Raw genomic sequence first — 10,631 nt, forward strand, 5'->3', positions numbered from 1 at the left:
TGGCGCCTTCCCCTCCCATGGCAGCCCCCCTCCATGGCGCCGTCCCACCTGACCTCTTCCCCCCCGGCACTGTCCCCCCCACGGCCTCTTCCCCTCCCCCATTGCGCCGTCCCACCTGATGTCTTCCCACCGGCGCCGTCCCCCGCACAGCCTCTTCCCTTCCCCCATGGCGCTGTCCCACCCGACCTCTTCCCCCTACCATGGCGCCATCCCCCTTGGCCTCACCCCATGGCACTCTCCATCCTGGCCCTACCCTGCTCCCCAGTGACGCCCCCCTGCTCCCTCCCCAGATGCCGTGAGCCCTGCTGCCATGGCGGAGGAGAAGCTGCCGCAGCTCGTCGACTACTTCGTGGTGGCCGGCTTGACCGACTCCTCCAGGGCCTTGGAAGAGGAGAGCCAGCAGCCCCGGCCGGCCCGGCCCAGCGAGCCCATCACCGACGTGGCCGTGGTCATCCGCTCGCAGGGCGAGGAGGTGCCCCAGGGCTTCACCTGCATCGAGAGCAGCACGGCCGGCCACCCCGTGGACCTGAATGCCAGCCTCCTCAACAGCCCCCAGATGTACCTCTGCTACAAGCGGGGCCGTGGCAAGCCGCCCCTCATCGAACTGGGGTGGGCATGGGGCTGGGAGTCCCGCCCCCTCCCCAGGGCTCCCCCTTCCTGCCGGGCTGGGCCCCTCTGTTCCCCTCCCCAGGGCGCAGTGGGTGTGGGGTGTCTCTCCCTGTCATCCTGATTGGTCCTCTGGTCAGGTGTTTGGTTCCCTTTGTTAACCCTTAACAGGTAAAAGAAACATTAACCCCTAGCCATCTATCCATGACACTCCCCACTCAGCCGGGCCTGCGTAACCCCTTCCGTCCCCCGGCAGGGTGCACTGTGAGGGGAAGGACCGCCTGAAGCCGGGCTACGAGATGGTCCGCACGACGCCCTACAGCCGCTCTGCCAACCTGAGCTCGGGCGCCGCCGGACACCAGCGCACCTTCCTCACCTACCGCCGGGCCGCTGAGTCCCAGGGCCACAACACCCTGGGCATCACCGACATCTGCCTGGTCGTGCCCAGCAAGGGGGAGAACACACCTCACACCTTCTGCCGGGTGGAGAGGAACCTCAACGCCGGCATGGTGCGTCCTGGTGGCCCCTGGCTCTGGGCAGGGGGTGCTGGGTTCCTTGGGCTGGTGCCGGCTCTTTCTCCCCGGAGGAGGAGGGGCGGGTCCCTCTGCCCCATGCCACAGCCCCACTGACCCTGCTCTGCTCTGTCCTCACAGTGGGGCCCGGCTGTGTTCCTGTGCTACAAGATGGCCATGTCCAAAGCCAACACCCTGGTCTACGAAGCAGGTAAAGCCCCCGCTGCCCCCGAGTGTGGGGAGAGGGCAGACCTGCCCCCTGCTGCCCCCCCGAGCCTGGGGGGAGGGGAGACCTGGCCCCCGCTGCCCGCCCGAGCCTGGGGGGAGAGGAGACCTGGCCCCCGCTGCCCGCCCGAGCCTGGGGGAGGGGAGACCTGGCCCCTGCTGCCCCGCCGAGCCTGGAGGGAGGGCAGACCTGGCCCCCGCTGCCCCTCCGAGCCTGGGGGGAGGAGAGACCTGGCCTCCAGCCCTGGGCTCCCATCCCAGCTCTGCTAGTGCCCCTCACCCCCGCCCCGCAGCCCCTGCCTCCCAGCCCCTGCCCCAGACGCTCTGCCTGACGGGCGGCTTTCTGCAGGTCTCTTGAGCCGCTATCCTGAGCAGGACAGTGAGTCATTCCCGCTGCCTGACTCGGTGCCTGTCTTCTGCCTGCCCATGGGGGCCACCATCGAGAGCTGGCCCGTCAACACCAAGTACCAGCTGCCCGTCTTCTCCACCTTCGTGCTGACGGGGGCTTCGGGGGACAAGGTAGGAGGGTCTGGAGGGGGCGGGGCGGTACTGAGGGAGGGGGCTGGGCCATCCCAGGGTGGGGTCTCTGGGGATCTGGAACGGGGTGAACATCCCAGAATCGAGGGTCCTGCCTGGCTCCAGGGCAGAAGCCGCAGGCTCCCTATGTGGAGGCACCCCCTGCTGGCAGGTGAGCGAAGGTGCTGCTTATCCTGCCCCGATCTCCCCTCCTCCCCCCATGGCCCGGGCCCCCCTGCCCCGTCTTCTCCCCTCACAACTGGGACCCCCTGCCCCATCATCCCCTCCCCCAGTGGCTGGGCCCTGTGCCCCATCTCCTCACCCATGACCAGGCCCCCTGCACCGTTGTCTCCCACTCCCCAAGTGGTGCTGGAGCATTTTTTACAATGAGGGTGCTGACAGCCAGTGGTCCTCACCCCCCCTTACTCCTGTCTGTGTCTCTCCCCCCACCCTGCAAGCTGGGGCCAGGAGTGGGGCCATGGCTCTGGTGGAGGGGCCATGGAACACGGACAGAGGTAAGGGGCCAAGGCTGGGACCCCGCGTGTGGGGTGGGAAGCAGACCCCTGGGCGTGGGTCCTGCAGCTGGGGGAGCCTGCACAAAAACTGAGGGGGCAGTTCCCACGCCTGTGCCCTCCAGTGACCGGGCCCCCCTACCAGGTGTACGGCGCTGCCATCCAGTTCCATGAGCCCTACCCGCGGGAGCGGCTGTCAGAGAAGCAGAGCCTGCGGCTGGGCCTGCTCAGCGTGGTCGACCGACGCCCCATCGGCAGCAAGTCGGTGCAGACTCGCCGCAGCATCTGCGTCCTGTCGCACTGGCCCCTCTTCGACGTCTTCCGCAAGTTCCTCATGTTCATCTATCGCTACTCCATCTCGGGGCCCCACGTGCTGCCCCTGGAGACGTGAGCGCCGGGCCGCTGGGGGGTGGGGAAGTGCCCTGGGGCTGGCCATCCCGGGGTGGATCTGTAGGGGTGGAATGGGGAGGGTAGAAGGATCCCCCCCCCTCCGGGAAAGGGGTTGTGGAGCCCCCACCCCCTTCTGACGGGCTCCTCTTCCCTCAGGCACATCTCCCACTTCATGCACAACGTCCCCTTCCCGTCTCCACAGCGCCCGCGCATCCTGGTGCAGGTGAGTGGCCCCTGCCTGTTGGTGCTGCCCCCACCCCCCGCCCGGCAGCTGCTCTTCTCCTGGGGCTGCCCGACCCCCCAACCCTCCTTTTCCCCACGCTGGCGACTCATTTGGCCTTCGGCTGATGTTTTGGGTCAGTGATTCCCAGCCTAAGTCTATGAGAGCCCGAGGCTTCTGTGAGCACCCCCTTCCCTGGCCCCTGGGCTTCCCCTGCATCTCCCCATCCCTGCCCCAGGACTGCGCCCCGCATTCCCCTCCCCTGGGCTTCGCCCCAGGGCTGTCCCCCACTTCCCCCCATCTCTGCCCCAGGGCTGTCCCCTGCTTCCCCCCTTCCCTGGCCCCTGGGCTTCCCCCCAGGGCTGCTCTTGCATCCTCCCATCCCTGCCCCAGGACTGCCTCCTGCATTCCCCTTCCCTGGCCCCTGGGCTTCGCCCCAGGGCTGTCCCTCGCTTCCCCCCATCTCTGCCCCAGGGCTGTCCCTCGCTTCCCCCCATCTCTGCCCCAGGGCTGCCCCCCACATTCCCCTTTCCTGGCCCCTGGGCTTTGCCCCAGGGCTGCTCCCCGCATACCCCCACCACTGCCACGGGGCTGCCCCCTGCCTGCCTGGGTGGGGAAACTGACAACGCCATCAATCTCGTCTCTCCCCCAGATGTCTCCCTACGATAACCTGCTGCTGTGCCAGCCTGTGTCCTCCCCGCTGCCACTCAGGTACAGCCCTGGGGGTGTGGTTGGGGCAGTGTGGGGGGGGTTGGCGCCTTGGAGGGACAATCAGGGGCACAGGGTCCCGTTAGTGATGGGGTGGGGACAGACAGTGCCCCCTCTGGCCGTGGCTGCATTGTGGGTGGGTGAGGAGGGGGTTCTGTGCTGTCGGGATGCTACATCCTCTCCCCACCGCCCCACAGCGGAGCCAGCTTCCTGACCCTGCTGCAGAACCTGGGCCCTGAGAACACCGTGATGCTGCTGCTGGCCGTGCTGACTGAGCAGAAGCTGCTGATCCACTCGCTGCGCCCTGACGTGCTGACCAGCGTGAGCGAGGCGCTCGTCTCCGTGAGTCCGGCCCCCGGGCGGGGGTGGGGGGCAGTGGGGCCTGCCCCCTCAGCTCGCTGACTCCTCGCTCCCTGCCCCGCCCACAGATGATCTTCCCACTACGCTGGCAGTGCCCCTACATCCCGCTATGCCCGCTGACACTGGCAGACGTGCTGTGCGCCCCAGTGCCCTTCATCGTCGGCATCCACTCCAGCTACTTCGACCTGCACGACCCGCCCCGTGACGTCATTTGTGTCGACCTCGACACCAACACGATCTTCCTGTGAGTTCCCCTGGCCCTGGCCCCGGCCCTGGCCCCAGCCACCGCGTCCATATTCCTGGGCCTGTCGTCGGGCGGAACCCCGGTGTTCTGGCTGAGTTCCCGTCAGGCCCTTGGCCCTCCCCTAACGCGGCTCTCGCAGCTCCATGCGACGAGGCGTCCGTCCACCCTCGCTTCAGCCCAGAAGCGGCTGCGTCTCAGCGGTGGGCTGGGGCAGGCAAGCGGGGGGCCGGGGCAGTCCAGCAGGAGTGAGGGCAACCTGGCTTTGTGTTCCTGTCTGTCTCCCCTGCCAGGAGCGAGGAGAGGAAGCTGCTGTCGCCCCGCGCGCTGCCCCGCCGGCCCTGCAAGGTGCTGCAGGCTTCACTGCTCACCCACTTCCAGCAGCTGGATGAGAGTGAGTGGGGAGCTGAGGGGGGAGCTCTGGGGGGGCGGGGAGCCTGGGGGGGCCGTGCTAACCCCGCCGCTCCCCCCAGTGTACAACAAGCCAGTGGAGGAGGCATCGCTAGAGTTCCTGCTCACCGACTATGACCTGGTGTACGGGCGGCGCAAGCAGCTGGAGCTGGAGATCCAGGCCTCCTTCCTGCGGTTCATGGCCTGCGTGCTGAAGGGATACCGCTCCTTCCTGCTGCCCATCACCCGGGCGCCCTGCGACACCACCCACGACTCCAGCAGCCTCTTCTCCCTGCAGGGTGAGGGGGGCCGACCGGGGGGAGGCGGGGGGTGGGGGGCTGAGCTCCCGAGTGACCACCTTCCCCTGTCCCCCCCCAGGTTTCCTCAAGTCCCGGGACCGCGCCTACCACAAGTTCTACGGGCAGCTGCTGCGCACGCAGCTCTTCACGCAGTTCATCCATGAGTGCTCCTTCGTCAGCGACCGGCACGCCTGCCTGGAGTTCTTCGACACCTGTGTCGACAAGGTGACGCCCCGCCCAATGGCTCGCTCCTAGCGACACCCTGCCCCGGCGCCCCTAGCAACACCCCGCCTCTAGCGATGCACGCCCCTAGCAACGCCCCCACCCAAAGTCTCGCCCCTAGCGACGCCTGCCCCGGCACCCCTAGCAACGCCCCACCCTATGCCTCGCCCCTAGCGACACCCTGCCCGGCACCCTTAGCAACGCCCTGCCTCTAGCGATGCACGCCCCTAGCAACGCCCCCACCCAAAGTCTCGCCCCTAGCGACGCCTGCCCCGGCACCCCTAGCAACACCCCACCCTATGCCTCGCCCCTAGCGACACCCTGCCCGGCACCCTTAGCAACGCCCTGCCTCTAGCGATGCGTGCCCCTAGCAATGCCCCCACCCAAAGTCTCACCCCTAGCAACACCCTGCCCTAGCACCTCTGGCAACGCCCTGCCCCTAGCGACGCCCTGCCCCGGCATCCCTAGCAACGCGCCGCCTCTAGCGATGCCCCCCCCTAGCAACGCCCCCACCCAAAGTCTCGCCCCTAGCGACACCCTGCCCCGGCACCCCTAGCAACGCCCCACCCTATGCCTCGCCCCTAGCGACACCCTGCCCCGGCACCCTTAGCAACGCCCTGCCTCTAGTGATGCGTGCCCCTAGCAACGCCCCCACCCAAAGTCTCACCCCTAGCAACACCCTGCCCTGACACCTCTGGCAACGCCCTGCCCCTAGCGACGCCCTGCCCCGGCACCCCTAGCAACGCCCCACCCTATGCCTCGCCCCTAGCGACACCCTGCCCCGGCACCCTTAGCAACCCCCTGCCCCTAGCGACACCTTGCCCCGGCACCCCTAGCAATGCCCTGCCCCTAGTGATGCGTGCTCCTAGCAACGCCCCCACCCAAAGTCTCGCCCCTAGCAACACCCTGCCCTGGCACATCTAGCAACGCCCCACCCAATGCCTCGCCCTTAGCGACACCCTGCCCCAGCACCCCTAGCAACACCCTGCCCCGGCACCCTTAGCAACGACCTGCCCCTAGCAATGCATGCCCCTGCCCCGGCACCCCTAGCAACACCCCGCCCCTAGCGACGCGTGCCCCTAGCAACACCCCCACCCAATCCCTCGCCCCTAGCGACACCCTGCCCTGGCACCCCTAGCAACGCCCTGCTCCTAGCAACACCCTGCCCCGGCACCCTTAGCAATGCCACGCCCCTAGCAACACTCTGCCCCTGGCAGCCTTAGCAATGCCCCGCCCCTAGCGACCCGTGACCCTAGCAACGTCCCCACCCAGTGCCTCGCCCCTAGCGACACCCTGCCCCAGCACCCCTAATAACCTGCCCTTACTCCAACACCCTGCCCTTAGCAACACTCTGCCCCTGGCACCCCTAGCAATACCCCACCCCTAGTGACATCGCACCCCTAGCAACGCCTCACTCAATGCCTCGTCCCTAGCAACACCCTGCTCCTGGCACCCCTAGCGACGCCCCACCCAATGCCTTGCCCCTAGCAACACCCTGCCCCTGGCACCCCTAGCAATGCCCCACCCTAGCAGTGCCCTGCCCCTGCTCCTAACACCTGCCCTAGGCAACATGATGCCCCTAACTCCCCGCCCCTGCCCCCTGATGACATCTCACCCCTCTCCGATGCCCCCTGCAGTGCCCCACCCCTCCACCCAAGGGCTGTCCCCACAACTTGCTCAGCCACAGATCCTGCTCATCCCTCAGGCCCCATCTCAAGGGGCTGGGGGACCTGGACCCAGCCGCTCCTGTGACTGACTGGGCGGGGGCTCAGGCTGCTCCCAGCCCAGGGCCAGTGTTGGTGGGGGGGCAGACCCAGATGGCCCTGTCAGGGGCAGAAAGCTCCCAGCCGAAGGGTGTTCCAGGGGACGTGCCGGCCCCTCTCCAAGCTGCCCTCCCCTCCCCAGGTGCAGGTGGATCTGGAGAAGGCTGAGGACATGCCCCTGATAGAGCTGGACGACTCACACGGCAGTGAGCACACGGTCTTCATCATGCCCCCTGAGGAGCCCCTGGGCCCCGATGGCACTGAGCTGCCCGCGCTGTACTGGTGAGACACCCGCCTAGCTCCCTGCCCCCCCCCATATCCCCAGCTGCCCCTTGACACCCCCTCTGCTCCCCCACAGCTACGACAGCTTTCCTGTGCTGCGGGCCGAGCTCTTCGAGCGCCCCCAGGACCAGTTGGCGGCTCTCCTGTGCCAGCCCAAGAGCAGCACCCCAACCAGCCCTGCACCACGCAGGACCAAGCAGGTGACACCCCAGGCTCACTGGTGCAGCGAGTGGGCTGGACTCAGCCCTGTCCTTGGGGGAGCTGGGGGGTGCCAGGCACTGGGTGGGTGGGGGAAGCCTGTCCTGGGCGGAGCTGGGGGGTGCCAGGCGCTGGGTGGGTGAGGGAGGCCTGTCCTGGGCAGAGCTGGGGGGTGCCAGGCCCTGGTTGGGTGGGGGAGGCCTGTCCTGGGCGGAGCTGGGAGGTGCCAGGCCCTGGGTGGGTGGGGGAGGCCTGTCCTCAAGGGAGCTGGGGGGTGCCCGGCCCTCGGTTAGTGGGGGAGGCCTGTCCTGGGCGGAGCTGGGAGGGTGCCAGCCCTGGGTGGGTGGAGGAGGCCTGTCCTCGGGGGGAGCTGGGAGGGTGCCAGCCCTGGGTGGGTGGAGGAGGCCTGTCCTCGGGGGGAGCTGGGAGGGTGCCAGCCCTGGGTGGGTGGAGGAGGTCTGTCCTCGGGGGGAGCTGGGGAGTGCCAGCCCCTGGGTGGGTGGGGGAGGCCTGTCCTGGGCAGAGCTGGCCCCCCTTGACCCGGCTGCTCCCCCAGGAGATGAAGGTGGCGCAGCGGGTGGCACAGAAGTACTCGTCCGTGCCCGACATGTGGGCCCGGTGCCTGCTGGGACACTGCTACGGGCTGTGGTTCATCTACTTGCCCACCTACGTGCGGGCCGCCCCTTCCAAGGTGCGGGCGCTGCAGACGGCCTACGAGGTGCTGAAGCAGATGGAGAGCAGGAAGGTGGTACTGCCGGACGAGGTGTGGACCCCCACTTCCCCTCCAGTGCTCCCACGGCCCCTTCCCTGGCGCCCCGGGGCCGGGTGTGCCTCTAGCACCAGACCCCCGCGCCCTGTCCGCGTGTCCCAGCAGCACCCCCTGGCTGACTGCACCCGTCGGCCCCTGGGTTCCCCCACCCCTTCACGGTGCCCTGTGCTTCCTGCCCCCCAGGTCTGCTACCGCAGCCTCATGCAGCTGTGCGGGCAGTATGGTGAGCCAGTGCTCTCCGTCCGCGTCCTGCTGGAGATGAAACGGGCCGGCATCGTGCCCAACACCGTCACCTACGGCTACTACAACAAGGTATCGGCCTGAGCGAGGGCTGGGGGGTGAGCCAGGCGGTGTCTGCTGCCGGCGATGGACTGGGGGGAACACCATCTCCCTGGTAACCGTGGCCCCGGGGGGCTTGTTCTATTGCAGGCTGTGCTGGAGAGCAAGTGGCCCTCGGGCACCCAGGGCGGGCGGCTGCGCTGGGCCAAGCTGCGCAATGTGGTGCTGGGCACTGCCCAGTTCCGGCAACCCCTGCGGCAGCGGCAGCTGGAGAGCGAGGCCCGGGGCGGCGCCTTGCCAGGTGCGTGTGGGGTGGGGCCGGCTGGGCCCGTGGGGCCGGGGGTAGAGGGGCCGGGCCAGCAGCCCATGTTCTTTCTCCCCCCCAGGCTGTGTGGAGAACCAGGGTGCCCAGCCCCGCCCCAGCCTCCAGCGCCACACCACGTGGGCCGGGCACAGCCTGCGCGAGCCCTCGCCTGGCCGCCAGTTGGCGAAGAGCGGAAGCGGCACCTTCCCCCGCAGCGAAACGTCCGCGGTGGAGGCCGGCGTGGCCCAGAGTGAGTCACATCGCCACCAGCGGGACGGGGAGGAGAGACAGAACCTGGGCGCAGGGGTCACTGGGCTTGGGGCATGTGCTGGGGTTAGGAACCGGGAGGGACCCGGCTCTGGCCTCCCTGTAACTCTTTCCCCCACCCCGCAGTGATCAAGGCCCTGGGGGTGCTGGAGCCTGGCAGCGACTCGTTAGTCGCCCTCCCCCCCGGCCTGCGCCAGCTTCTGGATGGGCCCGGCAGCTCGGAGGACGGGAGCCTGTCAGACGTCAGCTTCCAGACGGACGAGAGCGACCGGCCGACCCTGGACAGCGCCGAGGTGCAGATGAGCCTGGGGCCGGGCACCCGGGGCACCAAGCCAGGCCAGCGCGACGAGAACCACAACAGCCTGGGGGGGACGCCACGCCGGGGGCTGGCTGCCAAGCTGCAGCAGCTGCTGTCCCCAGCCAAGCGCCCCTCCCTGCGCCACACCGCCAGCGTGGAGCGATCCAGCGCCCAGCAGGACGCCAGCTCCCTGCGCCGGGCCTCAGAGCAGACAGAGACCCTGCCGCGCAAGAGCCCCTTGGAGAGCCTGCTGCACCCCCATGAGCGCCCCGACTCCACTGCCTCAGAGGTAGGGGCTGGGAACCGCCCCCACTGCACCAGGGGGGCATTGCTGCTGGGCTGGGACCTGCCCCCCAGTGCTCCTGGGCGGGGGTCGGACTGGAGGGGACCCCCCACTGCTCCTGGTCTGGGAATGCCCCCCACTGCTCCTGGGTGGGGGTTGGACTGGAGGGGACCTGCCCTGCCACTGTTCCTAGGCGGGGGTCAGACTGGAGGGGACCTGCCCCCCCACTGTTCCTGGGTGGGGGTCGGACTGGAGGGGACCTCCCACTGTTCCTGGGCTAGGCCTGTGGGCAGGACCCCCCTGCACCCCTCTGCTCCGGGGCTGGGGTCTCAGCTGGAGCTGGGGGTGTTGCACTCCTGGAACTGGCAGGGACCTGGTGCCTCCACGTGAGCTGCTGGGCCGGGCAGGAGCAGCATCAGCGTCTCGGGGGCGGAGGGGGTCCCGCTCAGCTGGGGGGTCCTGCGGAGCTCACGTCTCATCTCCCCCCAGAGCTCCGTCTCCCTGGGCAGCGAGTTTGACCTGTCGGACACGTCACTCGGCAGCTTTAGCCTGCGCAAGTCGTCGGACCCACTGCCTGAGGCTGTGGCTGGGCCGGAGCTGCCCCCCGTGGAGGTGAGCCCCCCCACTCCCTGAACCTGCCCCAGGCCTGAGCTGGGACCTGCCTGGGGCGATCTGTGCTGAGTGGGAGTCCTGTAGCCACGGGGCTGGGGGCAGTGAGGGGCTCTGACAGTGACCCCCATGGCCCGGAGAGGGGAGGCAGCGACTGTGGGGCTGAGCTGGAGAGGGGGGCAGGAGTGTGGGGTGTGGCTGCGCTGAGTCCTCTGCCCCCTGAGGAGAGCTGGGGTGGGCAGGAGTGCGAGGGGGTGCTGAGCCGAGTCCCCTGCCCCCTAGGAAGAGCTGAGGCGGGTAGGAGTGCGAGGGGGTGCTGAGCTGAGTCCCCTGCCCCCTGGGAAGAGCTGGGGGAGGGGGCAGGAATGCGGCGTAGGC

At 68.9% G+C, this 10,631-nt stretch overlaps 1 protein-coding gene across 4 annotated transcripts in view; it reads left to right on the plus strand.

The window, feature by feature from the left end:
• The window catches only part of DENND4B (DENN domain containing 4B), a 15,725-nt gene extending 5,427 nt beyond the window's left edge, over positions 1 to 10,298 (plus strand). For 3 of the 4 annotated variants that reach the window (XM_032793645.2, XM_075071028.1, XM_032793646.2), the window contains exons 2-21: positions 291 to 609; positions 863 to 1,115; positions 1,260 to 1,329; positions 1,693 to 1,862; positions 2,517 to 2,758; positions 2,918 to 2,984; positions 3,634 to 3,692; positions 3,887 to 4,031; positions 4,118 to 4,293; positions 4,584 to 4,684; positions 4,764 to 4,979; positions 5,059 to 5,204; positions 7,107 to 7,246; positions 7,323 to 7,446; positions 8,001 to 8,207; positions 8,397 to 8,525; positions 8,643 to 8,793; positions 8,879 to 9,046; positions 9,190 to 9,650; positions 10,134 to 10,298. In XM_032793645.2, coding sequence (XP_032649536.1) covers positions 311 to 609; positions 863 to 1,115; positions 1,260 to 1,329; positions 1,693 to 1,862; positions 2,517 to 2,758; positions 2,918 to 2,984; positions 3,634 to 3,692; positions 3,887 to 4,031; positions 4,118 to 4,293; positions 4,584 to 4,684; positions 4,764 to 4,979; positions 5,059 to 5,204; positions 7,107 to 7,246; positions 7,323 to 7,446; positions 8,001 to 8,207; positions 8,397 to 8,525; positions 8,643 to 8,793; positions 8,879 to 9,046; positions 9,190 to 9,650; positions 10,134 to 10,277 — 3,468 coding nt within the window. In that variant the 5' untranslated portion in view covers positions 291 to 310 and the 3' untranslated portion in view covers positions 10,278 to 10,298. Of the gene's footprint in view, positions 1 to 290; positions 610 to 862; positions 1,116 to 1,259; positions 1,330 to 1,692; positions 1,863 to 2,516; positions 2,759 to 2,917; positions 2,985 to 3,633; positions 3,693 to 3,886; positions 4,032 to 4,117; positions 4,294 to 4,583; positions 4,685 to 4,763; positions 4,980 to 5,058; positions 5,205 to 7,106; positions 7,247 to 7,322; positions 7,447 to 8,000; positions 8,208 to 8,396; positions 8,526 to 8,642; positions 8,794 to 8,878; positions 9,047 to 9,189; positions 9,651 to 10,133 lie in introns of those variants that run through there. The other variant, XM_032793644.2, reaches the window with a different exon arrangement.
• The last annotated feature ends 333 nt before the right edge of the window (positions 10,299 to 10,631 follow it).

Source organism: Chelonoidis abingdonii, chromosome 11 (assembly GCF_003597395.2).
Source record: "Chelonoidis abingdonii isolate Lonesome George chromosome 11, CheloAbing_2.0, whole genome shotgun sequence".
Classification (NCBI taxonomy): Eukaryota; Metazoa; Chordata; order Testudines; family Testudinidae; genus Chelonoidis; species Chelonoidis abingdonii.